General features: G+C 47.8%; 1 protein-coding gene across 4 annotated transcripts in view; it reads right to left on the minus strand.

Annotated features, from left to right (window-relative positions):
• NRP2 (neuropilin 2) overlaps window positions 1-27176 on the minus strand; it is a 120201-nt gene that overhangs the window by 23597 nt on the left and 69428 nt on the right. For 2 of the 4 annotated variants that reach the window (XM_065930747.1, XM_065930749.1), the window contains exons 11-15: window positions 26948-27064; window positions 23896-24036; window positions 11522-11784; window positions 9876-9972; window positions 8719-8754 (exon numbers count right to left, since the gene is read on the minus strand). In XM_065930747.1, the coding sequence (XP_065786819.1) occupies window positions 8719-8754; window positions 9876-9972; window positions 11522-11784; window positions 23896-24036; window positions 26948-27064 (654 nt within the window). The remainder of the gene's footprint in view (window positions 1-8718; window positions 8755-9875; window positions 9973-11521; window positions 11785-23895; window positions 24037-26947; window positions 27065-27176) is intronic. The other 2 variants (XM_065930748.1, XM_065930751.1) reach the window with 1 other exon arrangement.

Genomic DNA, 27176 nt, shown 5'->3' on the forward strand with positions numbered 1-27176 from the left:
AAGCAATGACTAACACATCTTCATTTTTTAATTGAATGGAGGATTTAAAAAGCTGATTGGAAGGATGTTGCAACCAAAAAATGTGGGTGCAAAACAAGAGTAGGTATGTGAGAGTGACAGTGAGTAAGTGAGAGCAAAGGAAAGGAGAACATTCTAATCACGGGAAAGACAGGAGGGAAGAGAAGCTAGCAGAGGATTTACAAGGCAACCACATTCACTGGCCAGCCTCTGGTTGCCATGGAGATGATGTCGTAGATTTAAGCCCAGGGTAACTCTGGGGAAAGACTGGCTGGAGTCCCATTTAATGCAAAACAGGGCTACAACTTGATTCTCCCAACGATTTACATCAGATGAGAATCCGGCCCAAATGGGACTAGGAGCTTTTGAGCTTGCCAAAACCAGACATGATCTTTACTTCTGAAAAATGATGTATGCTTAACCTATGAAAAATTCCTCCCTAGCTGCTTACATCAAGTAGAGGTGGCCAGAAAGATGTGTCCTCTCTATCCGTGGAATACCCCCGGTGGGAGCCACGGTGGTGGGGGAGGAGATGCTGCTGCCTTCTCCTTGGACCGCTGGTCCTACCCTTGGGTGCATCTCTGTTCAAGACGCAGACAAGGCTCATTGATATTTTCATGCCTCCCTCACAAGACGTGGACTCCTCAAGCAGAAACACTAGCTCTCATCCTGGTTTCTACCTCAGGGTATGTATGCACCAAGAAGGCTATCCATAAATGCTCGTGATTAAAAGACCGAACTGAGGTGAAGACTCCTGTTTCTGAGTCAGTGTTTGCCGATTCCTGCAACCCGAACCCTGGAGCACCTCTTTTTGATTTGGGGGATAGCTGAGGGGTGAATCATACCTTCTGATGCCTTCTCAGAAGTGTTAGAAAAATGAGAGCATTTTTCTTGGAAAATCTTTCAGAGCCTGTCCGCTCTTCCAGCTCTTAATCACTGACTCCTCTAGCTTTAGGGAATCCCCTTGTGCTAGGGTACAGGGTTCGTCGGGGCCTCTGAGCCCATCAGAAGTGCCACAAGGTTGGCAGGAGCTATGTTGAGGATGTGTCACCCAGCATACACCCTGGCAGCTGCAGCCGCCACCCCTGGGGTGGAAAGGATCCCAGAATCCCAGGGTCACCACCACGCCCCTTTCTATCCTGTCTTCTTCCTCACCTCCTCCTCTACTGGTGTTTACTCCCAGACCATTTCCACCTTTTAATAATTTCATTACTGTAGCTAAGCTCCCTCACTCCAGCCCTCCTCCCCTCCCTCCCTCCCTCTTTTTGTGACCATACTGAAACAAAGAGAAAGCAAGGCCCTGCAAACGGCTCCTCCAAATGGCCAGCTCGTGAGTCACAGGGACGTGGTGTCAACTCATTATTCAGGTCACCAAGAGTATCTGCTGCCTGGCAACCATCCTGCCGTTGGATTCTCATGTGGGCTCAGGAGAACGCACGAGAAACAACAAAGTGTGCAGAGATGGGCTCCAGGTTCCTCCAGGCCACCTGCCTCTCCCCAAAGGGTGTCCTCGTGTCTGCCTCTGATTTCCATTTGGCTCCACAGTGAGGCCCACCCTCTAATGAGGCCGCTGCTCAGCCATGAGAGGAAAGGAAGGCGGTAAGTCCGCAGGAATTAACTCCCCCTCTGAAGCTCCTGACCAGACCACAAAGCAGGAGCGCTCATTTTTGTCAAGCATGAAACACTCATAACTGCTCTCGTCCCCACCATCAGCACAGTCTCAGTTCAAAAAGCTGCTTTTCTTCAGCCACAGCGCTGGTTCTCAACACTAAATACACTGCCTCTCTCCCACCCCCAGGGCTCAAAACACTGGGGCTGAGGCCTTCCTCCCGTGACTCCTAAAGTATTGCTTATGATATCCACAAAGCCGGGGCACAGAGGGGAGGATCTAGGGAACAGTAGAGAATCCACCTGCCAAAGATAGACATAAGAGACTCAGGTTCGATCCCTGGGTCAGGAAGATCCCCTGGAGGAGGGCATGGCAGCCCACTCCAGTATTCTTGCCTGGAGAACCCCATGGACAGGGAAGCCTGGTGAACTACCAGTCCATGGAGTTGCATAGAGTCAGACATGACTGTACCGACCGAGCGCTGGAGAAGAAGTCACATTATTTGGGTTACAGATTCAGAATCAGAGCTAGATCCCTGGCCTCAAGTTCTGCTCTGCTCTGGGAGACAAACTCCACTTTCTCATAAAACCTTCCTCCCATTTCCTGCTAGTACTTCCCTCCCCAGAAATGATCACCATGCAGAAACTTTTAGTGACAGAAGCCATTTGGTGGACGACATCATATTGGCTCCTTAAGCATTTTCCCTGGACATTTGTTTGGAGAAATGAGAAAATATACTATGTGAATTTGTGTTTTTAATGTTAAGGCAGTCAGAAAAGAGAGGATACAGCTAACAGTCCTCCTCTCATCCCCCTCAGGCAATTTTTGATGACCTGCAGTTGGGGGCCAGAGTTTCTTGGGACCCTCTCCAGCTAAAGAGACTCAACTCCCACAGGCCGCTGTTTTAGAATCTGGCTCTGCGGCAGTCTTCAAGGGCTATATGCTAATGAGGCTGTGGTCTGCCAGCCAGAGAAAAGGCAGGTCAATAGGGGTTAAGTCCTCTTCCAGAGCACCTTCCAAGATAAGGGCAGCAATCCCAGGAATGTTGGATAGATGGATGGATAGATGGGGTGGGGGGGTGGGGGGTGGCTAGAGGAATGAGTGGACAGCTGAATGGAGGAATGCATGTTGGACCAACATTCAGACTTCCCTGAAAAAACCTTGATGACCTAATGCTACTTCACAGAATAGTTATTCTTGGAAAGTGTTAGATTGTTAGCTCATACCATGCCTCTACGTTAAAATGCAAAAAGGTGCCCCCTTCAGGCAGATGCTGGTAAGTGGCTGCATTTTAGCTCCACTTGCCCCCTCAGCCATGAGATGCCCAGGCCATTGCTTCACAACTCAGGAGCTGGAGACACGTCCCCCAGGATGGGAGAAAAAACGCAGGTAACTTCAACTTTGTCCAACACTGGTGATGTGCTCACCTGAAGAGTCTCTTTGATTGTTCAAACTTCCCCCCCTGTACTCACAGACTTTGATTTCCCCCCAACTGAAGGATGCTTTCAATGCCTGTTCTATTTTTCATGAATTTCCACCTTCTAATTCTGTATATGATTTTCCCAATGTGTAAGATAATGAGAAACAGAAATTTAAATAGTCAATAACTCCAAGTGTATTTGCAAGGTTGAGTAGGCTTCCACCTGTAAAAGTTCTGAGCTCCTGGAGAAAGGGGTGGTGTGAAGGTGGAGAATTTAAATTCTGAGAAACAATAGATTCTAAGAAGCCCTGCACAGGATCTTAGCCAAAAGGCTGAGAAGCAATATGGGAGTATAACAAAAAAAAAATTACACAGTAGGTAGGTTCTTTCCACTCCTGTTGTGCAAACAGGGTTACTGAGTTAATAAGCAATTGGGAAATGTGAGCCTAACTATCACTTTAATGAGTGGAGACTTCCTGGGTGCCAGGAATTGGACAACTAATCATCTTTATTCTTCATGACTCTCAGATGGGAAAGTGGAGAACCTGAGAGGATAAGTGACTTTCTCCTGATTTTGCCTGGAGGAAAACTGAGGAGGAGGACAGGGGCAGCACAGAGTGGAACCCGAGAGATGGCCCAGAGCTTTTGGAGGAGGCACACGCAGCTGGGAAGTGGCGGGGTCAGGACTGGAAGCACGTGGACCAAATCCTCCGCCTGTGCTGGAACCCAGGGGTCAGAAGACGAAATCTGGCTCTCAGCCTATTTCTGTACATTTTGGAACACAGCCACCCTCATCACATATGGCCTTTGTGCTCCAGGCCAGGGAGTCCCAGCCACACAGAGTATCATAGAGCCCAACATGTTCACTGTCTGTCTACTGACAGAAGAAGTGTGCAGACTCTGCCCTAACCACACGGGGTGGACCAGGAAGCAGACCTCTCCCTTTCTGCTTCTTTCTTCTGTCTGAACCTGTCTGCGGACTGTCTCAGTCAAATTCTCACTGAATCACCAAAAAGCGAAAACATCTCCTGCAGCTAAGTTTATGAAATGTCCTCCGGACCTGGAGGAGTCATCCAGGTTTCCAAGAGAAATGTTTCGAAAGATACCTAATGTAAATCATCTCTCTTGGAGGGGGGAAAAAAAGGTTCATTGCAAATCAGAACTGTTTCAGGCCTGGCCTGTCTGCAGTCTTGCATGTGTAGGTTGAAAACGAAGTGCTGGAGAAAGGGGCATTTCAGTTAAAACATTTATTTAATTTGTGAGATTAAACAAACAAAAGAGAAAGCTGGCTTCTCTAGAGAAGTTTATAGAAGAGGGTCGAAGAACGTGGTCACGCCTACCGATCTGTTTGGAAGAAGAATGCAGAAGCATAAAATCTCCCTGAAAAATGACTCTCCATTTGCCTTGCACTCAGTGTGTGTGTGTGTGTGTGTGTGTGTGTGTGTGTGTGTCGGGGGGGGGGTGGTCATTGGGAGATTTCCACTCAATTAGTAGGAATGCTGCTGCCTGCCCCCCCACACCTGTCTAAGACACCCCTAAACCCAGATTCGTGGCTGCCTGAAGTCTGAACACTTGTCTTCTCTTTGGTGACACTTAGATTACTTCTTTTAAATTAAGGCTTGTCCCTTCTGTTCCTGGACAGAGGAAAAGTCAGTGAAAAAATTTTCTTCTCCCCTTAGAGAAACTGATGGTGGCGGTTTCGATGAATGGTAAACTTGCAGGGTGATGTGTCAGGCCTCTGCGGATCGAACCTCACAAAGGATGCCTTGGCGTCCCCTCGGGCAGCAGCAGCAGGCGGGCAGTGAGCGGTTCACACGCATGCATCTCCAGGCTCCCCGGCTCAGCAACACCTAGCTCTGATCCGGCAGCTGGGGACCTCAGGGGGAGGGGGTCACGGGGAAGGAGTCACAGCCCACAGCTGCCTATCTGGAGCCGTGGCAGGGGCTGGGAATACTCTGCCTTTCATCAGAGGATCACGGCGAAAATGCCATTTAACCCTCACTGCGTCTTGCAAGTGCTTCTAGTCAAGAGAGCTGTGGGAGAAAGGGATGCCAGAGAGAGAGGGAATTTGAGGCTCACCCCAGGTCTTGTGCCCTGGCATAGGGGGGCATTACACTGGGGAGCAAAGTCTCAGGGAGGCAGCCGATTGGCAGATCAAGCGGGGATGAGGGCGGGGATGGAAAGATGGGGAAGAGACATGGCAGAGATGGGCCAGTTGGTACGAACTAAACAGACCTGCAAACCTGAGACACAGGGTGAAACCCTAGGCAGCTGTCACTGCCCCAAAATGGGCCCCTCTATGCCCGGGAGACAGCCTGTGCTGTCCTCTTTCTACTTTTACCTGGATGAAAATTGCAGAGGACTGCATGAGTGAGGCCCAAGAGATAGGGCCAGCAGCCCTCAGAGCTGGTCTGAGACCCAAAACCCATGCTCACAGCTGTGAGCAGGAGCTACTGATGTCCCTCCTAGCATCCATCAGTGGTTGACGCAGCATTTTTGAATCCTTCACTCTCACTCCCACCCATGCCTGGGACTCCCATGGGTCACTCTGCTCCCACTTTGTTCAAAGCCCACAGCCTCGAACATGAACAAGAGCTCTTGCTTCCACTGCAACCTGCTAAAAATAACTACCTGGTAAACAACTGCAGAACTCAGATTACGGGTTTTATGTATTTTTACTGGCTTATTATTCTTTTTACTCGTATTGAAAATAGAAAGCATTGGTTAAGAAGAAATAATCCATCACCTTAATTACACCACTTTTCAGTTCTCCACCTCCCCCAACTCTTTTACACACAGTTTTTCATTTGTTAAAGCTCAAATTCTGGAAAAAGATACATGATGGCACTATATCTATAGCCACTGCTTAGAAAAAAAGAAAAAAAAAAAGCATACCCAGGCCACATTGTTTAGAACAACAGCAAAAAAGTCTTTTTAAACATCATATGACAACACAGCTTATTCATTCCATCTCCTTGTCCCCTCTCTACATGGCTCTCTTTTTCAGTGTGGCTTGTTTCTCTTCACTACTGACTCATATCCTGATACACAATCAAAGCATATATACCAAGCAGAAAACACAAGGTGATTCGAATAAAAAGAAAATGTTCCATGGCAAGAGATGAGTAAGAGGCAGAAAATGAAAGACACTTCAAAATATAAAAGATCAAGACTATCTAATAAGCCTCAGTCCAGAAAGCCACTTTTGTTGCATTGCCTTAAAGGTTTACCTAGTACACATTGGTCTCTCATAAAGAATGAGACTGCTTTTGTCTCATGGTAAATTTATAATGGAAAAGAAAAACAATCTACATAAAAAAAAACCCCCACCATACTAACAATATATGCCTGTTGTTAATAGAGTTTCACCATCACCTTTCCATATCCTGCTTGCCCAAACCTGATTTCTCTGTTTCTCTATTTGAGTGAACAGCCTGGTTTAATTCCCAAGGCATTCACCGTCCCACCAAGAGAAGGCTGCCACCACCCTGACCCGGAGAGGTCATTGGTAAGGTAGAGCGAATGTCCTCTTTCCTCTCCCAAATGGAAAGCTTCGCTCAAGTCAAAACCCAGAGATGTCTACTGAAGTCAGAGGGCCTTCAGCCCATTAGAAGCCTCCCTGGCCCTGGGTTCATCTGCCTACCAAGTCAGAGTTCCATGTAAAACTTGCCAACGCAATCGACACTGTCCATTCTCAATTCCCATCCTGCTCTTGACTCCCAAAACAAGTCTCTGGAGTTTGGTTTCCTCCTTCCAAAGATGCTTGTTATTTCCCAAGACCACAGCCGTAGGCCAATCCATGCCACTCAAGGGCTGCCTGTGCTGGAGCCCCAAACCAGCCCATCGGAAGCACACTGGAAATTCTTACCTTGGGGTCCCTAAGCCCTGTGTTTATTTTGGCTAAACGAGCACTGCAGCTCTGAGGCTATTTTATTTACATATATATTTTACAAGAGAACATGACTGGCCTGTGTAGCCTCATGGTAAATACAGCCTCCGCGACAGCACATGTACCCTGGACTGTTTATTCACTCACAGAAGCAAACCACTTGGCCACTGAACTTGTCAGTCATGGACCCAGACATCCATGTTCACACAGCAGAGTGTCTGCCGTGGGGGCTGAAGGCCCTAACCAGCCTTTCCTGGGAGCTTTGAGTCTCAGCAATCAAAGTCACGTGAAACAACGTAAGCAAGTTTACTTCCCCAGGATCTACGTTACCTTGGGTCCCGAAAGTTAGAACTTGAATTCAACTGTAATCCAAGTTGTTCAGTTTTGATTTCAGCTTTTCCTTCCGATACTTTTACATTCGTGTTAACAGAAAATCTCACACCCACGGAGCGCCAACACATGCACAGGAATACTCTTAATACTTGAAAAATGTGCAGTGGGGAGTGGGGATGGGGCTCAGGGAGGCCAGCAAGGGTGAGGAAGAAAGAAAAGACATCCTAGGTAGCTTTCCCACCCCCCATCCTGCGGCCCTCTCCCTCATCTGCTGTCTTAGCGCTGTGGGTGATGAGTGGCAAATTGGGCGAGATGATTTGAAGTCAGAGAGCACATCTAGGTGGCAAACCAGGAATTCATCTCTGTCCAGCCAGGAGCTGGACAGATTAATGAGAGCGAAGATAACGAGTCTAGACTTCAGATATAAAAACGACTTCCCTTATCTCTGAAATGCTGTCACCTGTGGGGTTAAGGGCAGCCAATATAAACAGGGCATCGAAACCCTCGGGATTGTTTGCATAAAGTAGGGTCTGTTATTAGGTGTGGGTGAGTGTCTCTGAGTGTGCTTATACACCCGGGCCAACTCATGGGAAGCCTTTACAGAGTGGCTTCCAAATCCTTAGCACTGGAACCGGGGTGGAAACGTTAGCAGTGTCAACCAAGAGGATTCCAGGGAGGGTGAGATGTGAAATACACTGCATTTTAGCACCCCCAAGTTTGGAGGTTAGTTTTCCCTCCTGGGATAAGGCAGGCATCCCACATTCCTCTCTCTTTGTTCTGTTCTCTAGTTACTTTATTAGGGATAAAATGTCACTTTCTATTTTTCAGTCCTGTATTTCAAGTGCTCTAATTCCAGTCACCAAATGAGCCTCCTTCTTCCCTTAACCAGACACGGTCCCCAGGTTTCTGCAACCTTCTCTGCTGAGGACTGTCATTCCACATGCCTTTCCCCTAACTTTCTTCCCTCACACAACTGTGTACCTCACGGAGGGTTAATTGAGACCGCTGCCTTGGTGCCCTCTGACTGGAAAGAAACCATCTTTGGTGGAAAATAAATCATTGCCACCTCATTTCACTTTTAATTTATACTGACGTTTTTTCTTTTTTTTTGGTTCCGTCTCCCCACAGCCTCTCTTTTCTCACCACTCGTGCATTTTCAGCCTCATTGCTCTCCATTGGACAATGCAAAGCTGAAAGGTTTATCTGTAACCTATTTGTCTCTATTATAGGTTTCTAAACTTTAATTAATCCAGAGACAGTGAAGCTCTCAATCGCCCTTTCCCCATATCTACAGGTGTTGCTGGCGCCATCTAGCGGTGAGAAGGTGTGGCATCTATTTCTCTCTCGGGAGCTTTGTCAAATCTGGAGGCTTATCGCCTCCGCCAAATTTACATCACATGGGAGGAAGGAAAAAGCATGCAGAAATTTAAAAATAACTTTTTTTTTTACCTTGAAAATTCTCACCTGCAAAAGCTGAGATGGGTTCTGAAAAAAACAAAAAAAACTTTGAGTTAGATGAAAGAAATACATAAGGTGAACACAGTGTATGATGAAGATGAGTTTCATCAAGCTTTTTCATACTATCCCACAAAAAGTCTCCCATGCCCGCCACAGGCTCTGGGTCTAACACATCGTTGTCATGGGGGCCAGGTGGGAAAGATTCTCAAAGTTGCTTTGGAACAAAAAGTCCTTTATAGAGTAATGGGTCCCTGAAGCATTGTAATCAGTCACTTACCACTGATTACTTTCTCAGAGCCTGGATTAGTTTTAGATGCCCGGGGCCCCGAGAGTTGCCTGAAGGGACTAGGGCGGTCCCAGGTGCTTCTGACATCATCAGGCACACACACCCGGGACCCACGTGCCAAGAAAAGCACTTGGTGAGTTATTATAGTCACTCTGCAGACTGAAAGTAGGTCTCCTTCCTCCTCAGGATCTCCTCTTGCTTTGGGGAATGTCCATGGCTCTGATGGGAGGTGGTCCATGGGGTGAACTAGGTGGCCTGGCTGCTCAGCACTTCCGTCCATGGACACAGTGTCCTTCTTGTGCTGGTCACTGGGCATGCAGTGTTTAATCTTACAACTCTGGCATGTTGGGCATTAGAGATACTAGCTTCAAAGCAAAATCTGAAGTCTTATTTCACATGCCATAGCTCGCCCTGCAATTCATTCATGTAAAAGAACTGCCTGTAATTGTGTTATCACTCCAATATAACATATGTACTATTTCTGCTCACCAGTGGAGGCTTCCATTAAATCCATCAAACCTTTCCAGCATGTAATTCTGACTGGCAGTTGCTCTCGTCCTCTAGCATTTTCTTTGCTAAAAGCTGGAGTCTGATGATGGGGTCTTGGCGCCCTGAATCTTCACATACTAAGCGCATGTCTCTTTCTGAGTGGAAGCAGGGGTTGAGGACTCCACCCATTCTGGCACCTCTCCCGTCCTGACTGCAGCCTAAGCTCTCACTGAACTCACATCTTGCCTCCTGCATGGACTGGTGCTGCCCCACCCACCGGGGGAACAGCTGTGTTTGAAAACAAGGTGCTGCCTCCCCTTGTGGATCCCAGCCCTCGACACGAGGAGACACGAAGAGACAGATATTCACGTACCCATGCAGTTCTCCAACGGGACATCGGTGCTTATCCGAATGTCATCAATGGCAATTTCCCCCGCACGTCCTTTTCCTATAACTCCCTCAAACACAATCTAGAAGCAGGAAGAAAAAGCGCCAGGGTTAACTGAGCTTCTTGGTGCAAACAGTGCAAAGATTTCCAGTTTTCTGTTAACTGAGGCTTAAAATCTGTGTGTGTGTGTGTGTGTGCACGTGCACGCATGCACACGCGCCTTACTGCACCTGGTACACATCTGTTGACCACATGACTCTGGTACTTGAAATCTCAATTTAAAATGAGTTGGTTGAAATCAAATGCATATTTAAGGGGATTAAAAAATACATATATATAACTAAGTGGTGGGTATTGTTGCCCAGTAACTAGAATGTATTGACTAAAAGGACTACAATCAGAGCATGTTTAAAGGAGAGTTGAAATTTCCCTAGCCATGTTTGATTTTTTTCTTTTTCTCACAAATATTTCAAATGCTCAACCCAGGTATCTGGAAACTCAAGAGGACACGAGCAGGTAGGGGTAATGTGAGAAATGTAATGTACAGGTTTGAATTACCTTGGGGGTAACAGTGTCTCATGACTCCATTATTACAGCTAGAAGGCAAGTGATTTTTTCTTCACCACTAGTTTGCTGAGCACCTACTATGTGCCAGGCACCCTGACAGTTACAAAAGCTAAGAAGACAAGACCCTCTGCCTGGAGAATCTCACCGTCTAGTGGGTGAGATAAAAATACCAGCAGGGACTAGCTCCACAACACACTGAGGTTTCTAAGTAGGAAGGCAGGTGGGGGTGGGACTCAGGCTATTTTGCAAGCGTGAGAGTGACTGCCGGCCGCACACGGGAGCCTCTCGGCTCAGTGGTCTCCAGTCAGCCCTCGATTTCGCCCTCCCCAGGTTCTCTCTGCAAACGAGCACATGTCCTCTGGCAAGCTGAGCGAGCAGTTGGCTGCCTCACCAGCCATCTGTTGCTGCCTCTTGTCTGGGGAGGAGCAGGTTAATGCTTTGGCTGGTTCTCAGTCACCTCTTGCACATCGCCTACTCTACCCAAGTTTCAGCCACAGCTGCGCATCCCCATCTGTGCCTCAGTCTCTTGCTCTGAGGGGGCAGAGATAATAGAACTCAACTCCTGGAGCTGCAGGGTGAGAACCCACTCCTTTAGGAATCTCTCTGGTCTGCTGACCGCTAAGCGCCAACGGCCACCTGAACACTTGGGACAGGGCGGGGAGGCTGTTGCCCTCTCTTCCTCTGAGTCTCAGGGGTTCCCAGGGCCTCTCTTCTCCTGTTTGGAGGGTTTGTTTGTGTTCATTTCCCTGGCTTCTGTGTTCCTTTGTCAGCCTACCTGATAGCAATCTAAAATAAAATGGAGAGAAGAAACATTTGTTGGGGAAGATTTCAGCAGTATAAAAGGCAATAGGAGGAACAAAGAACCAAGTCTGGGTGTAGAGATAGGCAGTCTGAATAACAAATAAGAGTGTCATTTAGTTGCCATGGCAACGGGAGAAACACAATGAAAACAGCGGCGCTTAACCGCGTTCCCTAATGATGAATGGGCACGGCCTTTGAAATATTGAAACGCAGATCACAAGGATCCCCTCGGATCTCCGCACCGTCTCCCGACGCCACCCCACCTGGTACTCCATGTCGTAGCTGGGCAGAATGATGCGCCCGTGTTTCCACTCGCCACCCTGGTCCTCGCGGATGACCCAGAGGAGCTTGCTCTCCTGGCTGGCCTCGCGCACCACCTGCAGCGCCACCCCGCGGCCGCCCGTGGCTTGGTACTGGAACTCCATGCACACGGGGCTCCGCGGCAGGTGGACCGGTGGGCTGATGAGCCGCGCGTACTGGCCCTCGCTCCGCCCATCACTCTGCAGCCGCAGGAAGTTCCTGTCATCTGGAGGGGGAAACAGACCCAAACAGAGGTCCCCGGTAAATGCTTGGGAAGGACACCAGCTGGCAGTTATGGCCCCTCGGGGGGCGGGGGGTAAGCCGGGGCAGAGTTTGGGTGTCCCTTGTTTATTTATGAACTTGTTCTCCAGGCTCTGTGTTCCTTTCTTAGGGCTCTGAGTCAAATGCTGCATCCCCTTAAGGCCCTTTCTTGAGTCTTTATGTCAAGAAGGTCCCTCCTGCCTATTTTCTCTGCATCCCTTCTTTTGTACTTTTTACATATGGCACCGAGTACCATCCGCCTTAGGTCTTGGTTGGCTGTATTGTCTTCCCCCCTAGATTCTGAGAGGCCAAGCCCACATTTGAATCATCATCGGCTTACCCAAAGGGCCAGGGCGCTGTAATGAACTGAATAATACGGGGTGAAGTGACTGCTAGACCAGAGGATGGTTCTGGCCAGGTAGTTTATGCTTTAAGCCTTTGTCATCTTGGCTGGGCCCTGTCCAACTGGAAGACATTTACAACCTTCTGTCTCCAGCAGTGCTCCTGGATGAAGCCTGGGCTCTGGTAACTGCAGCTCAGAAGCCCGGCATCCTTGTTCAAGCAGAGCAGGGAATGGTGACTGAGCAGGAGTGGGGGATGGTTGGATGGCATCATCAACTCAATGGACATGAGTTTGAGCAGGCTCCAGGAGACGGTGAAGGACAGGGAAGCCTGGTGTGCTGCAGTCCATGGGGTTGAAAAGAGTCAGAAAGTTCTGAGCGACTGAACAATGAAGAACAAAGGGGTGAATGCAAGGGACCTGAGACCCCACTCCCTTCCCTGCCCCACCCTGGGGAGGCCTGAATGTGACCTTTCTGAGACAGTCAGGCAAATACAGCCCCAATAAAATAGGTGTTGTCATCATCACTAACAAAAGCTATGTGTTTAGCAGCTTCCCTGGTGGCTCAGATGGTAAAGCGTTTGCCTGCAGTGTGGGAGACCCGGGTTCGATTGCTGGGTCAGGAAGATCCCCTGGAGAAGGAAATGGCAACCCACTCCAGTACTCTTGCCTGGAAAATCCCATGGACAGAGAAGCCTGGTAGGTTATGGTCCACGGGGTCGCAAAGAGTGGGACACGACTGAACGACTTCACTTTCATTTTTCACTTTTCATACACACATTGGGAGATGAAGGTTTCACCCATCCAAATGTCTGAAGAATGTGTCTTTTGGCTGATGCACTTTTAAATACATCAGGTACTCTGTGCAGACCTCATACAACAGGGTACTCTGTGTCCCTGTTGGCAGACCTCATGCCTTGCAGACACAGGTGTGGGGACCTGCACCGGCAAATCCAGTTCATGCAGGAGCATTTTGACCACTTGCACAGAGAACAGGATGGAATTTGAGCAGGAAATCTCACTGTCTCCTTTTGGCCCTGAAACATCTTATGTTGAACACTTCTGCAAGACGGCGGTGGCCCTTACATAACCAGCACATCAGACGCCTCGGGATCATGTTAATCTGAGATGTGGGCACAGAGCTTTTTTTCCTCAACAGGGACTGGGAACATCTTTGTCAGGGAAGGACAGGCAGGGCCTCCAGAGCCCAGTATCAGCAGGGGACTCCTGGGCCACCTGTGTGCTGCTATATACCTGCCAACATCATCTTTCTAGTGAAAGCAGAGCCTGTGGGAGTCCTCCCATCAGTGGCCCAGAAACAGCTCCTTCCCTCCTCCTGGCCACCTCTCTCCCTCCTCCCCGTATCTCCTAAGTCCCTTCTGGTTAGATTCTCCGGGGTTATTGTTCTGGAAGCTACCCTCCCCTGAAGTCAAATTAGACCGGTTTAAGATGCATAGTCAGGATTCCAGTTTGGGGTACCTTAACCATCTAAAGGCACATGGGCCCAATACCCCGCACCATGGGAGCTCTTCAAGGCCAGAGTTAGCACAGATAAAGAGGCAACTGTCTACAGCAGAGAATTTCAATGATGGTGATCTGCTGAGGAGACACTGGTGTCACAAGCAGACACTCAAAGAACTTCTAAACCTATGCTTCTCCTATCAGATCTCATTACTACTACTACTGATGATAATAATTATAAGGCCTATTTGCATACTGCTTTACAGGTTACAAAGCATGTTGATCTGCCTTTATAATTTAATCATCACTATATGTTTGTGAGATGGGTCTTATGAATCTTACTCTACACAAGATGCAGAAACCGAGGCTGGGAAAGGTTCAAGTGACTTGTCCGAAGCAAAAAGGCTAGTGAGTAGCAAAGCTGGACTGGACTTCAGGTTTCTCTGCCTTCGGCAGTAGGCCCTTCACATCATCTGTGCCCCCGGTAACCATGTCCCAAGTCCACGTGATCACGCACATACGATTTAAGGCAAACTGGCTTCTCTACTGGGTACTGTTCCCCTTTCTCCTTTTACCTGTAATTCTCTGCTTCCCCCTGACACCCACCCCACCACTTTCGCCAGTTCTTCTCCTCACCACTCTGTACATTTCAACATTAATGCCTCTCTTCTTTCAACAACTCAAGCATTTACTGACCATACCACTGATTTTACCTGGTTTTTAGAAAGACTGGAGGCCATTTTCATGCATTTCAGCCCCCTGCCTTGTACTGCAATTAAATTGCTTGGTATATGTCTTTTCTACTTCCTTGGTTAGACTATAAGGTCCCGGCCTCACACACAGGAGGGTTAAGAATGCTTCTTCTCCCTGTCCCTAGATAGTGACACATACATATATATGTCAAAATTTTCTATTCCCATGAATGAATGATAAACACATGGATAAAGAAAGTTATGAGGCTGTCTATTGGAAACAAGGACAGATCAGGAAATCAGCTGGGCTCTGTAATCCCTCAGGTTCATATAATATCACAATTCCCTCCCATCCTACTGGGCCAACAGCCCTTTTCAAAGGTGAGGTGATTTTTTTGAGACGTTCTGCTTTTTATTAAGGAACGTTTATACTGATATATGAGTAAGTATAAGTAAAAATGCACAATAGCTTTTGCAAAGTAAATATACCTATGACTGATACGCAGACCTTAAAACAAGGTGACCTGTGGAAGCATCCAGTCCACCGAGCCACCAGTGACAACCCCCCAGATGCTCCCATGCCCCAGTCATTTCCAAGACTTAACTGCTTCCACCGCGTATGTAAAGGAAACCAGATTTCAGAGACTTATTATTCAGCCTTCTTCCTTCACAGTTTCACAAATAAGACCCACTGGCTGTCTGAAAATTGCTTGGCAGAAATACTGTCACTTGTGTGAATTTACATTCTTAAGCAGTAGGGGAATCATAGCATAATGGTTAGAATTTAGTCAGTAAAATGTGTGTGGAGGTGTAAAAAGCCAGGCTGGCTAGATTTTCTCTGGGTCTGCTTTATTTACCCATCCTGTTGCTAAAACTTCAGGCACCGTGAGGCCAAAGGTGTCACAGACTGCCTCTCCCGGGGACCTGAGCTGGCCCACACCCCCTCCCACTTTTCCTCTCCTCTCTTCTCTCTCTTTCTCACAATAAGATGATAATCACTGTGCATGATTTAAAGGACCACTGGAAGACCAGGGAGTTAATGCTGGTGGCGTGCTAAGCACGAGCAGCTGAAGGATCATAACTCAGTGCTGACATCTGAGCTAATCCACTGGTTTGCAGAATCTCTAGACAAGCAGGCCTCTGAATTTCACTTAGTGAAATCACTTGTGCCCCACTTGTCTGCTAAGTGCTATGAGCTCGAGGGAAGAAAGATGATATGTAAATTTAGGGAATTAGCAGGAGACATCAGTCAGAAGGACGCTGCTGCAAAACGTCCCCGCCTATCACTGACAGAGGACTGATTAGAAGCGGGACATCACGAAGGAATGACTTCAGTCAAGAGGAGCCCAGAGAGGGGGAGAGGAAGGACAGGGGCAAGAGAACTGATGTGAGTTGAGCACCTCGAGGTGCCAGACATCACGCTGGGGGCTTCATCGCCTGCCGTAACCTTCCTGTGAAATAAGTATGATGTTCTCCATTTTTACCAAAAAGAAAACAAAGGCTCAGAGAATTGAAAAGTGTGTCCCAGACCACTCCTAGAGAGGCATGGAAGTAGGATCTGAAGCCTCATTGGACCGAGTAAAATCGCCAGAGCCTCACCTCTCATGGGGGCTGGCATCCTAACCTTTGCTAATCTTTTAAAGGCTCAGTCTTCCCATCTGTGAAATGGATACAATAATAGCACTACTGCATAGGGCTGGGATGAGGAGGAAATGGAAAGAGCCTTTTAAAGTGCTTTACATAGGAACAGGGGCACAGCAGAAGCTCCATAAAAGCTATGATCTTTATTTCAACTACCATCTCTGAACACTCTGCCTCCTGTTATGGTTCAGCTGCTAAGTCATGTCTGACTCTTTGCAGCCCCATGGACTGCAGCATGCCAGGCTTCCCTGTCCTTCACCATCTTCTGGAGTTTGCTTAAGCTCATGTCCATTGAGTCAGTGATGTCATCCTACCATCTCATCCTCTGTCGCCCCCTTGTCCTCCTGCCTTCAATCTTTCCCAGCGTAAGGATCTTTTCCAATGAGTCGACTTTTTGCATGAGGTGACCGAAGTATTGGAACTTCAGCTTTGCTGGGTTTTTTTGTTTCTTTTAGAAAGTAAAAGGGTCCAAAGAGCCCCAATAACCTGGGAAGACCAATTGGAGACTCAAAGGAAGTAAGGTTTGGCTCAAGGACAGGAAAGATGTTCTCTGGAATAAGACGGTTTCCAGATATGTCCTAACCCCAGAAATGGGCCAGCCCCATGCCATACACCAGGCGTTGTTGACCACATGTCTTTCGGGTCAATCTACAGTAGACAAAATAAAAGAATACATGATTCTGGAAGGAGAGTGGGGCCCCAAAAGACTGTTTAGAAGGGGCCAGCCAGCCCTGCTGTCCGGAGGAACCACACTGAAAACACCCCAGCACAGCTGTCCACCTTAGCTTTGAATTCTCCAAAGCAGGGGTTCACAAAGGCCATGCTGGCAATGTGTTTTTGTGTGTGTGTGGGGGGGGGGGTGGTGGTGGTGCAGCCCTAACTGTCAGAAACGCCTTCAATTCAGTTTTAAGTTTTCCCACTGCCATTTAGACACATGTCATCCTTCTATTCCCCCATGAAGTACAGCCAATTTCTGTCCTCTAAGAAACAAGTTCACTCCTGAAGAATTAAGACCCTGGTCTTTGCTTCCTCAGGAAATATAACCCTGGCCTCTTTAGAGGTGTACTTTGCTCAGTTCAGTACTTCAGCTCCTTTAAGTCCCGGCATCCCTGTCTCTGTTGTGAGTGAAGCACAGGCTGTGTCCATGAAGTTTGCTCTTCTGGAACGTTCTACCTTATGGCCCACTACTGCCAAACACAGAGGAAATTTTAGCAGACAGTGACTGTTGATGACTTGATAGAGCAAAGGGTTGGCCTTGCATGGGTGGGCTACTTTACTGATTTGCTTGGACTTTAGAGGAGAAGCCCTTTGGATGGTTAAGAGGTCCCAAAACATGACAACTGACTGGTTAAGAACCAGGTCTGCCTGCTAGAGGTTGTCTTCTCTCTCTCCTTCTTTTTTTTTTTTTGTAGTTTGATGGCAGTGATGTCGCCAATGGATGGTTTCCAACAAGAAAACAATGTAGAGGAAATACATTTAGCTGCTGAAAGAGAATGAAACAAAAATGTCCCGGAGATACAATCCCTCTCCTCCTGGACCTGATATATTTGGGAGGCATTCTGCTAGGTCTTTGACTCAAAACATCTGTTGTTGCCCATGACACAGGGAAAACAATCACAAGGGAATGAATAACAGGAGTTCAAAAGGGCAGAGAGGAAGTGCAGAGGACAAGGTCGCTCAGGCATCTTAACCTGCTGCTGTCTCTAGGAAGGGTCTCCTGACATTTCACCTGGCAATTTACGACCACATCTGGCTTCAGCTGCGTAAATGCCGGGTGATCACGTGAATGTTCCTGGCCCAACAGCAACAGAATCAATGGCGCCGACACCTTACCAAACTCTGAAATAAATCACCAGTCTATCCTCCTGGCTATCGCAAAGCCAAACACACCATCTGTCCAACACACACATCTCCTGGCTAGCATCTTGCCCTCCTGCTAGATCAGCCATCTGAAAGACTATTTAGTGCTGCAGGAGATGGAGTCTCTTCATATAGGTCATACTTAAAACATGAGTCAGCCCCTCAGCTGGCCTCCCAAGGTCAGCCTATGCCTGCTAAGGTCCTCAAATTAACAACTGGTTAAGGGAAACATTGACTTTGGATGAACTCCACAGAATGTTCTCAAGGTTTACAATTGACCAGTTTGTGGACATTTGAGGTTTCAGCCTTGGGTTTTGCAGAAGTGTATCTGGAGCTGATTTTTTTGGTATGTCAGCTTTTATGAAGGTTTGCAGTGGAGACATTCTTTATCACACTGCCGCTTCACTGTCAATCTACACACTCAACCAATCATGACTTGCAGAAGATAAGGAAAAATAGTTTCTCCTCTCTACTGCTGTGTTGTTTACAGAGTCAGAGGTATTTTCCTCCCTACTTTCCATACAGAAGGGCCACTATGCTTTCCTTTTCCAGTTGATATTATTCCTTAAATATAGCTTTCTTCTAGCCCAGCTGCTCCTGGTCTTTAATTTTAATCTAGCCTGGTCTAAGCCTGAGAAGTTCCATCTCCATATCTGTAGTGGCTGTGCCCTAGCCAAGTCACAGTGACTGCTTTCTGAAGGTAATTCAAGCTAATGGCAATTCCGTGTCTGGACTGTTTGCTGCCATTGGCCCCACCTATGAGGAAGGTCTTTTGAGTTCAGAGAGTTGCTTTTTAATTCAAAGAGTCACTGCTAGCTCACCACCCCAAATCAAGCCCATTGTAAGCAAGTGACTCATCTCTTTCACTGATTCCTTTGTGAACATCTACTGACCATCCCCAGCTATACTTAATCCTCTTTTGTGCATGTCCCACAGTGAATCACAGTCCTGGTCCTCCATGCTCCTGGAGTTCATTCAGCAGCCCAAAGTGCATTACAATAGCCCTACATCTGATGGAATAGCCACCATCTGTAAAATCTGAGTATTTCAGAACATTGTATTCTTGACTTACTCTCACTTGCTTTTGAATCCAGAGTAAAGGTTCTGGTCTCTCAATCTAATAAACATACAAATGCTAGGTAGCCAGAGCTCTGTCCTTTTAGAAAGGCAAACTAGTCCCAGTAGCTTTTGCCTGTTTTCTTTATGTTACTTCCACGACTTACCGAAATGAAGTAATACTGAAGTCATACTTCATTAGGTCAACAAACATATCAAAGAACACACATTTAGGGTGACCACACACTTGAAGATGCTGAGGCTGACCTGGCATAGCCTTGTCACATTCCCGAAGATGATAATAATAATAAAACAATTTTTAATCACTATAATTGCTATTACTTAGTATTTACTCTTTTTGATTGAATGGGATAGTTCTGACACTGTCTATGTTACTTGCTGACTTAACTGTGTTACTCAGGTAGAATGACACAGTGACAGGCATTGAACACTCCCATAAAGGGATCAAAGAGAAGACACATCCCCCTAATGATCTGCCTCTTGATTTGCACCAAACCAAGGAGCAGCAGCAGCAGCAAGGGCCCTGGAAGTCACCCTCGTGTTCATGTCAAAAGGAGCTTGAGTAGGACTGGTGTGTTCTCCATCTGCACTACCCCACACAGAGTGGGTACTGAGCCCTTAAAATGTGGCTGGTATGATGGAGGAACTGAAGTTTTGTCTGTATTTAATTCTGATTAAAATTAAATTAGCCCCAGGTGGCTAGTGGCTACCATATGAAGCAGGGCAGGTCTAGACACACAGGTTCGCCACAGCATCTCTCTGCCGTGTTCCTTGCTGAGGAGTCTTTGCCTTGTTCCTTGCTGAGCTGAATCTGATCATCCTCAAAATTCTGTTTCTAACCAGTGCACCTAGATTCTGTTTCTGATCAGTGCACCTGAGAAGGTCTGCAGGAGATACAGTGGCTCCCACTAGGGGAGACATTCTCAGTGTCATTGCAGTTACAGGGCGAAGGCAAAGTGCCTTCTCAGAGAGGGCTTCCCAGGAGGCATTAGTGGTAAAGAACCCACCTAGCCAGTGGGAGACAAAAGAGATGTGGGTTCAATCCCTGGGCCGGGAGGATCCCCTGGAGGAGGGCACAGCAACCCACTCCAGGAATTCGGAACAGAGTCCCCTGGGGCTACTGTGAACACGCTCCAGGCTTCTAAGTCATAAGCAAAGAGCTAAAAAAAGAAATTCTGAGTGTCTTGAAAGACTATCTTGAAAAACAAAAACAGTGGAATAAAACCAGAGGGTGTCTTGTCAGCCTTAAGCAACTCTTTCCACTAGCCAGAAGAACCGAGCTAATTGCTTACTTAAAAGGAAAGGAAAAGAAAAGAAAACAAGAGAAAAGAACGAAATCAGAAAACATCTGAGGAATGTAAGTCGTTTCCACAGACAGTTCTAATCAAATAGCCAGTTATGATATTTCAACATGGCTATTTCCTTTTTTCTTTCCTGTCTTCTCCCTCTGCACTTGATGGAGAAACCTCCTTTCTTAAGTGTAATTACTTTTGTTTACCTATCTAACAAGGAGATAAAACACACGGCACACTTAGAGAGTGGTGTGGTCTCCTCTCTGTGGAGGGGTGAAGTGTGGCTGACACAGTGGCTTTCAGGCTTGACTTAGAAGGTCCCGTGATTTTGAACCCGTCAGCATTTGCCCTGCCCCTAACCAAGCACAGCTGTTTCCTTTCTCCCAACTGCTCCCCTCGGGGCCCCAGGTTTTTTTTTTTAAGAAATAGAAGAAGAAGAAAAAAGGACCACCCTGAACTGAAAGGGCTTTCTATCCTCTCCTGCGTAGAATCCAGCGTCATGTTTTGTAAGGAGAAGGGGAGTGGGAAATATAGCAAATAATTCTTTAAAGCATCGCAGGGTGGACAGAGGGCTCTGAAGACAATATTATGATTCGGTTTTCTGGAGGCAGTGTCCAAGGACTGCTTCTGCAAACCTCAGGGATTCCTCTGGAAGAGGAAAATTGTTATTTTCTTTCTCAGTTTCTTAAGGGAGAAACAACATTAGACCTAGCGGATCCTCATGGCCCTAATTTTCTTTCTGTCCCTATGTAGCCAGCCAAGGTTGGACTGCTGCCCGCTCTTCGAGATTGCTCTGAAAAGCCCTCCCAAACTGCAGGCTGTGATGAGTCAAGCGGAATGAGGGGCAAGGATGAGGATCCCCAGCCAGTAGCTGGGGTCGACTGGGGCATCAGGTGAGGGCCAGGGCAGGGCGAGGAGCGGGCAGAGAGGAACCTTGCCGAACAGAGAGTAACTCACGCTCTTCCCAAAGTGTCACTTGCAAACTGGTGGCCTTGGAGCCTGGACAGGGCTGACCTCAGGCCTTCCTAGAGAAAATCTGCTCAGAAGAGTGCAAGGGAGGAGGTGGAATTGTTAGAAAGAACCCGAGGATGGATGCTGAATAAGATTCGGTAAATCTCCCCTTGCTGTATCATCTACACCCCTTCATGCAAAGCGCCTTTGCCAAGCTGTACCCTTATACACACACCACACACACACACACACATATAAACCACAAACACACTCACACACAAACATACAGACACACACATACGCACGCATTTTACACATGCACACAAACCAAACACATGCATATCCATATTTACAAACACACAGAATCGACACATAAAAACATAATATATGCACAGACACAACCACAAATACCTCGAGAAAGAAACACATGCACGAACATACACACACAATGCACAAGTACACACCTGTAAATGTGCACACACACACACACACACCCTGCAAATCTCCTTTACGTTTGTATAAAAAGTGGGGGTTGGGAAAACCAACCAATTAATTGGGCCAAGTCTCAAAGGAGAGGAAATGAAATGAAAAATCCAGGCTGGGTTATAAAAATAAGTATTTTTTTTCCAACGTGCAGGAGGCTCATTATATTAATTAAACATTATTGCAGTGAACGAGAGGGGGGAGGGTGATTAAGGCTGGGACGAGGGTGAGTGCTCTCCCCCGTTGCCCAGGGCGGTGGTGATCTTCAGATATTAATCTCTCTGAGCACTCAAATGCTGAAGAGATAAACACTTGAAATATGAAAATGTTTTTCTCCAGAGCAGACGCCGTGACCCTCCGGGAAAGCAAGTGCAGGCCGAGTCAGAAGGCGGCCTATGGTGCTCTCCCAGCATCCGTCCCACTGCCACCCCCGGGGAGGGGGGCCACGGCCAGGCCTGGGGGTGCGGGGCAGCGGGTGGGACTCTGCGCAAGGGGACGCCTCTCCCCCTTTCCTTCTCTAGGCAGGCAACGTATGATCTACTAATTTCTAGAATTAACCTCTTTCCTCTCAAACTCTTTTGGGGGCCTCAGGTCCAGGAGCATTGAAAGCTAACTCGTGATGTGCTGGAGCAACATCTACTGCATACTGGCTTGAGAGAGCCGACTGTGGAATTTTCTGGAATTTTGTCAGCCAGTTGCTAAAACACAAGCATTACCAATGGAACAATATAAAGTTACCCAGCAATAAAGTATATTAGAAAACAAAAGGAAATAAATTCTCAAAGTGCAATACTTCCTAATTATTTTAATACATCTTACCGGTACGCATGGTTCCGAAGTTATTTATATCTACTGTATCTGCGTGATGGAAAAAGCTAAGGCTGTGTTGCTTACTTCTCCACTCCGCCTCTAATGATGTCATGTTGGTAGCTTGCGTTCAACCACAGTGGGAGGATTTACACCACAGAGTGGCAAGCATTACAAAGCAGATTAAAAAAAAAAAAAATCCTGGTGGTTACACCATACTGGAACACTGCTATAAAAGCCTGCCATGGTATAGAGTGTGGATAACACTTCTTTCTACCTGCTTAGAAGGGCTAAAGACAACCCCTCCCTCTACTTTGGCCACCTGATTTGAAGAGCTGACTCACTGGAAAAGACCCTGATGCTGGGAAAGATTGAAGGCCAAAGGAGAAGGGGACAACAGAGGATGAGATGTTTAGAGCGCATCACTGACGCAATGGGCATAACCTTGAGCAAACTCCTGGAGATGGGGGAAAAGGCAATGGCGACCCACTCCAGTGTTCTTGCCTGGAAAATCCCATGGACAGAGGAGCCTGGTGGGTTGCCGTCTAAGGGGTCGCACAGAGTCAGACACGACTGAAGCGACTTAGCAGCAGCAGCAGCTGGGAGATGGTAGAGGATAAGGAGCCTGGCGGGCTGCAGCCCATGGGGGTCGCAAAAAGTCAGACATGACTTAGCAACTGAACAACAACAACAGCTCTGTCAGCAGCGTCAGGAGAGGCTTTGAGACCAAGGGGGTGGCTTCCTCATATTCCAAGGGCTGGCAGCGATGCTCTTTGAGAGGCCAAGTGGTTCAGGCCCTTGACTTGGTTTTTGACAGAAGTGATGATACCCAGAAGTAGCAGTCAAGGAGTTTGGGCCAGGAGTTTCCCAATGAGCCATTTTAGGAACAATACCCAGCTTGGAGTTGACCAAAGGCTCCGCGCTGGTGGTGGTGAGCGCTGACTTACGGGAACAAAGGGACAGTGACTCAGCCCTCTCCTAGGAACTCCCAGCTGCTCTTTCTTTCTTCTTCTTTACCTTAGCCTCTCTCCCTCCCTCCCAGCTTCCAGGCTGCCCGGTAATCACAAGAGAGGGCCGGGAACCACCAACCAGCTGTTCTGTCGGGTGAGGTTGTCAGCAAAGACTTGGTGGTTTGTGGGCAAAGAGCAGAGGACTGCTCCATGGTGGGGAGTTATTAGCAAGCTCGCCAGGGAATCTAGAGCTGAAAAACACGGTGCAGGCTGGTCTTGAGCCTGTGTTAAGTCACTTCAGTCATGTCGCACTCTTGGCCACCCCATGGACTGTAGCCCACCAGGCTCCTCTGTCCATGGGGTTCTCCAGGCAAGAATTTGGAAAGTGTTGCCATGCCCTCCCCTCCAGGGAATCTTCCTTACCCAGGAGTCAAATCTGTGTCTCCTGCGCTGCAGGTGGATTCTTTACCACTAAGCCACCAGGGAAGTCCTCTATCAACTCATCACTCGCGGCTGGCTTACCTGGAAATGTCCGGTCGTCGGGACTGGAACTGCTGGCCCAGGTGCTCCTGAGCCACTTGGCGTGATCGTACATCCAACCACAGGGCTCCTCTGGGAAATCAAAGTTGCAATTGAATCCTGAAGGGAGCTGCAAATCTTTGTCTACAAGGGAAACAAAACCCAAAACAAGGCAAATGAAATGGGCCGGGAGAACAGCCACAGTGGTGCTATTTAAACCGCTGGCAGGGCCTAAGGGGAGAGCAGTGAAAGCAATGGGCCCCTTTGCTTATTCATTGAACCCATCTTGGCGATGGTTGGCTTTCGGGTCAGCCTTTGGTCTCATCCTTCCCAGGCATGAAAGCCAAGTCTGCCAGTGCTTCCCATAGTCAGCAATTATAAATGAGGCCACCAAATGGCTGCAGGCTCTAATCAGCCTCTTCTGTCCACCTTGGAGAGCAGACAAATGTGAAAATCGCTGTTCGCTAAATGCCAGAGAAGAATGTCTCCCCAGCGCCTCGGTGGAAGGCGGGATCCTGCCAGCCTGGCTGTCAGCAGTGATGGGCAGCCCGCTGGCACCCGCAGAGGCTGGAATCTGAAATGCAGGAGGTGCTGGCTGGGGAGGAGAAAGTGACCTCAGAAACAAGGAGGGCTTGTTTGCCTCCCTGAGCCAGGTCTCTTGTTTCAGAGGACCAGTCAGTTCAGAATCCCCAGGGGGAGGTGCTGCTAGGAGGGCAACTTGGCATGTTAAGGGCAAAAACGAGGGGGGTGGGGGGCAGACCAGCCTGCCACCCAGCGCAGCGCCAATCAGGAGGAAGAATACTTTCACATGGCTCGGAGTGCCCCAAGGCCAGGATTCCAGGGGCAGCAGAGAATGGAGATCCAAGAAGAGACCACACAATGGCTTGTCTCCATCTGCAGGGCTGTTCACCTCCAAGTGAATAGACTGAACCCAAGAGTTTCTTTTGAGGTTCCACTTAGCTCTAAAAATCCAGTCTGAGCTGGTGCCAAACATGTGATGAAGTGGGGGTGGGGGGGGGAGAGAGGAAATGGGAACCCAAATTAGGACTCTTGGCTGCGGAGACAGCGGAAAAATGCTGCTCAATGCTGGGAGCAGGGAGGAAGTGGGGTCTTTGGCCTTTTCACTTCCCTTCTCAGGCTTCCCAGAGAGGAATTTCCGTGGGGAAGACCTAGAATGCAGGTTAGGAAGTGAAAAGGGAACAACAGACTGATGCAACAAGCTGTTCCCACCCTGGGGGTGACGAGGGCTCACCTCTGAGGGGAGGGCCCTGCTGGCCTGGGGGCACACGGCAGACTGCCACTGGGTCCCGCTCGCCTCTTCCCCTTCCCAAGAAAGAATATTTAATATTTGCCCATCCGTGGCCAAAGTCAGCATGAGAACAAACACATGGAATCTATTACTGCAACATCAACCTGTGGCTTGGAAAAGTCAGCCCTTCGCCCTCACCATCCCCTTCTCCCGACAACTTCTAAATTTCTATTTTTCCATTCAAAAGTATGGAGTAATTCAATATAGCATAATTCCTCTCGAATGTTTATATGCATACTGTATCTCAGGAACCCAATTCCACAAAGAGATCTTTTGCTAAAGAAAAAAGAGAGAAGGAGAGAAGGGAGGAACCACTAAAGAAACCCCAAATGAGACAAACCACACTATAAGCAGGAAAATTATATTAGACTTCTGATTTGCAACAGAACTCTTAAATTTTCCTTTGGATTGGCATTTAGATAAAAACCTTCCTTTTGCCCTTCACCAAGCTAACTCTGCTAATCCAACACCACACAGTAAATGAATGCATTCCCCTTTTGGCTCTCAAACTCTTTCAAACATGTCTTGGAAGATTCTCCAAGTCTCTTTCTCCTCTTCATAAAACAAAAACAAGTTCATTAAAATGTCAGAATTCTGAATTCAACTATCCCTGACCAAGAGTGTCCCCCCCCCCCGCCCCCGCCTCCAGCCCACGCAATATACAAACGCACATTCCTAAAAGCATATGCATTAAATTATCATTTTGCAGTCATACAACTTCAGCATGTATTTTTGGCTCTCCTCCCATTCTTCTTTGTAGCCATTTTTGGGAGCTGTCTACCCCATCAGCACAGTTCCTCATACTGTCCAGTGATTAAGGGCATGGGTTCCGTAGACTTTATCATCCATCTATCCACTGACTGGGTGCTAGGTTTTTATGTCTCCATCACTTCCCCAGCCTCTTCACCAATCTTCCCTCATTTGGTTCAATGAATAGTTAATAATGATCAGCAATTTACTGTAAATTGAGGCTGTCAAGCATTTAATCCTAGTCAAAAATGCCAGGTGTTCCAAAATTTGTGGTTTGTTAGGAATGTCCTCATATTCTGTGGCCTTAGCAGGAAGATTTAAAATGTGATGTCCTTCTTGGACTCTGCCAATTATTGTTTTTTTAATCTGAGTTGGATATGCTTAGGAGAGAAAATGAAAATGATATAGATTTCCCATGTGACGAGGTCGATGGGAAATGAAGAGGCCCTGAGCGTTGAGGGACAACTGAAGTGACTTTTCGAAATTCTGCCTTTGTCACTGACCTCACTCGCCTTGTGGCGAATGCAGTGCCCACTCTTAGAGTCATAACTGTCATGCCTTCTCTACCAGTGATGATGAAAACACAGGAAAATGTGGTAAGTCACAGTTAACTGCTGAGTTACCCAACTAGTGTATTCCACTGACCAAGTCACCCAGCCGACAGCCAGATCTCCCTTTGACTGTGCTGTGGACACAGCAATCATGGTTGTGGATTCCAAAGATAGGAAGTGAGGGCTCGGAAAGAAGACTTCTCAATGGAGCCCTCCTTGGATGGGCTCTTATTTCAGCTGATGACCAGTGTACTGGTGTTTCCATTATCTGAATCCTTCTAGATAGGTTGTAAATAGCCACTGCCCCAAGCCCCTAAGTACCACACCTTCCTGACCTCTGACCAAGGACTCCAAGTTCCTGGCCCCAGCCATGGACCAGCCTCCACTGTGACTGGCCAGCACCCATGCCACCCCAGATGAAACACAACCACCACCCCATCCTCACCATCCTCAAAGCTGCAGTTCTCCCCACAGTCCGTGGTCTCCTCGTCAATGGGGTACGGGGTGGTGGTCTCTTCGCTCTTCACGGTGGGTCCCAGTGTCTCAACTGTGGGCTTTGAGTCTGCAGAGGGGCAAAGTACGGGAGTGAATCCTTCAGGCAGCAGCCTGTGTCACACGCGGCAGGAGGAAGATGCCAAATATTAAGTCTCTCCTCCAAGGGTGGGCCTTTCAAG

This window comes from Muntiacus reevesi, chromosome 3 (assembly GCF_963930625.1).
Source record: "Muntiacus reevesi chromosome 3, mMunRee1.1, whole genome shotgun sequence".
Classification (NCBI taxonomy): Eukaryota; Metazoa; Chordata; class Mammalia; order Artiodactyla; family Cervidae; genus Muntiacus; species Muntiacus reevesi.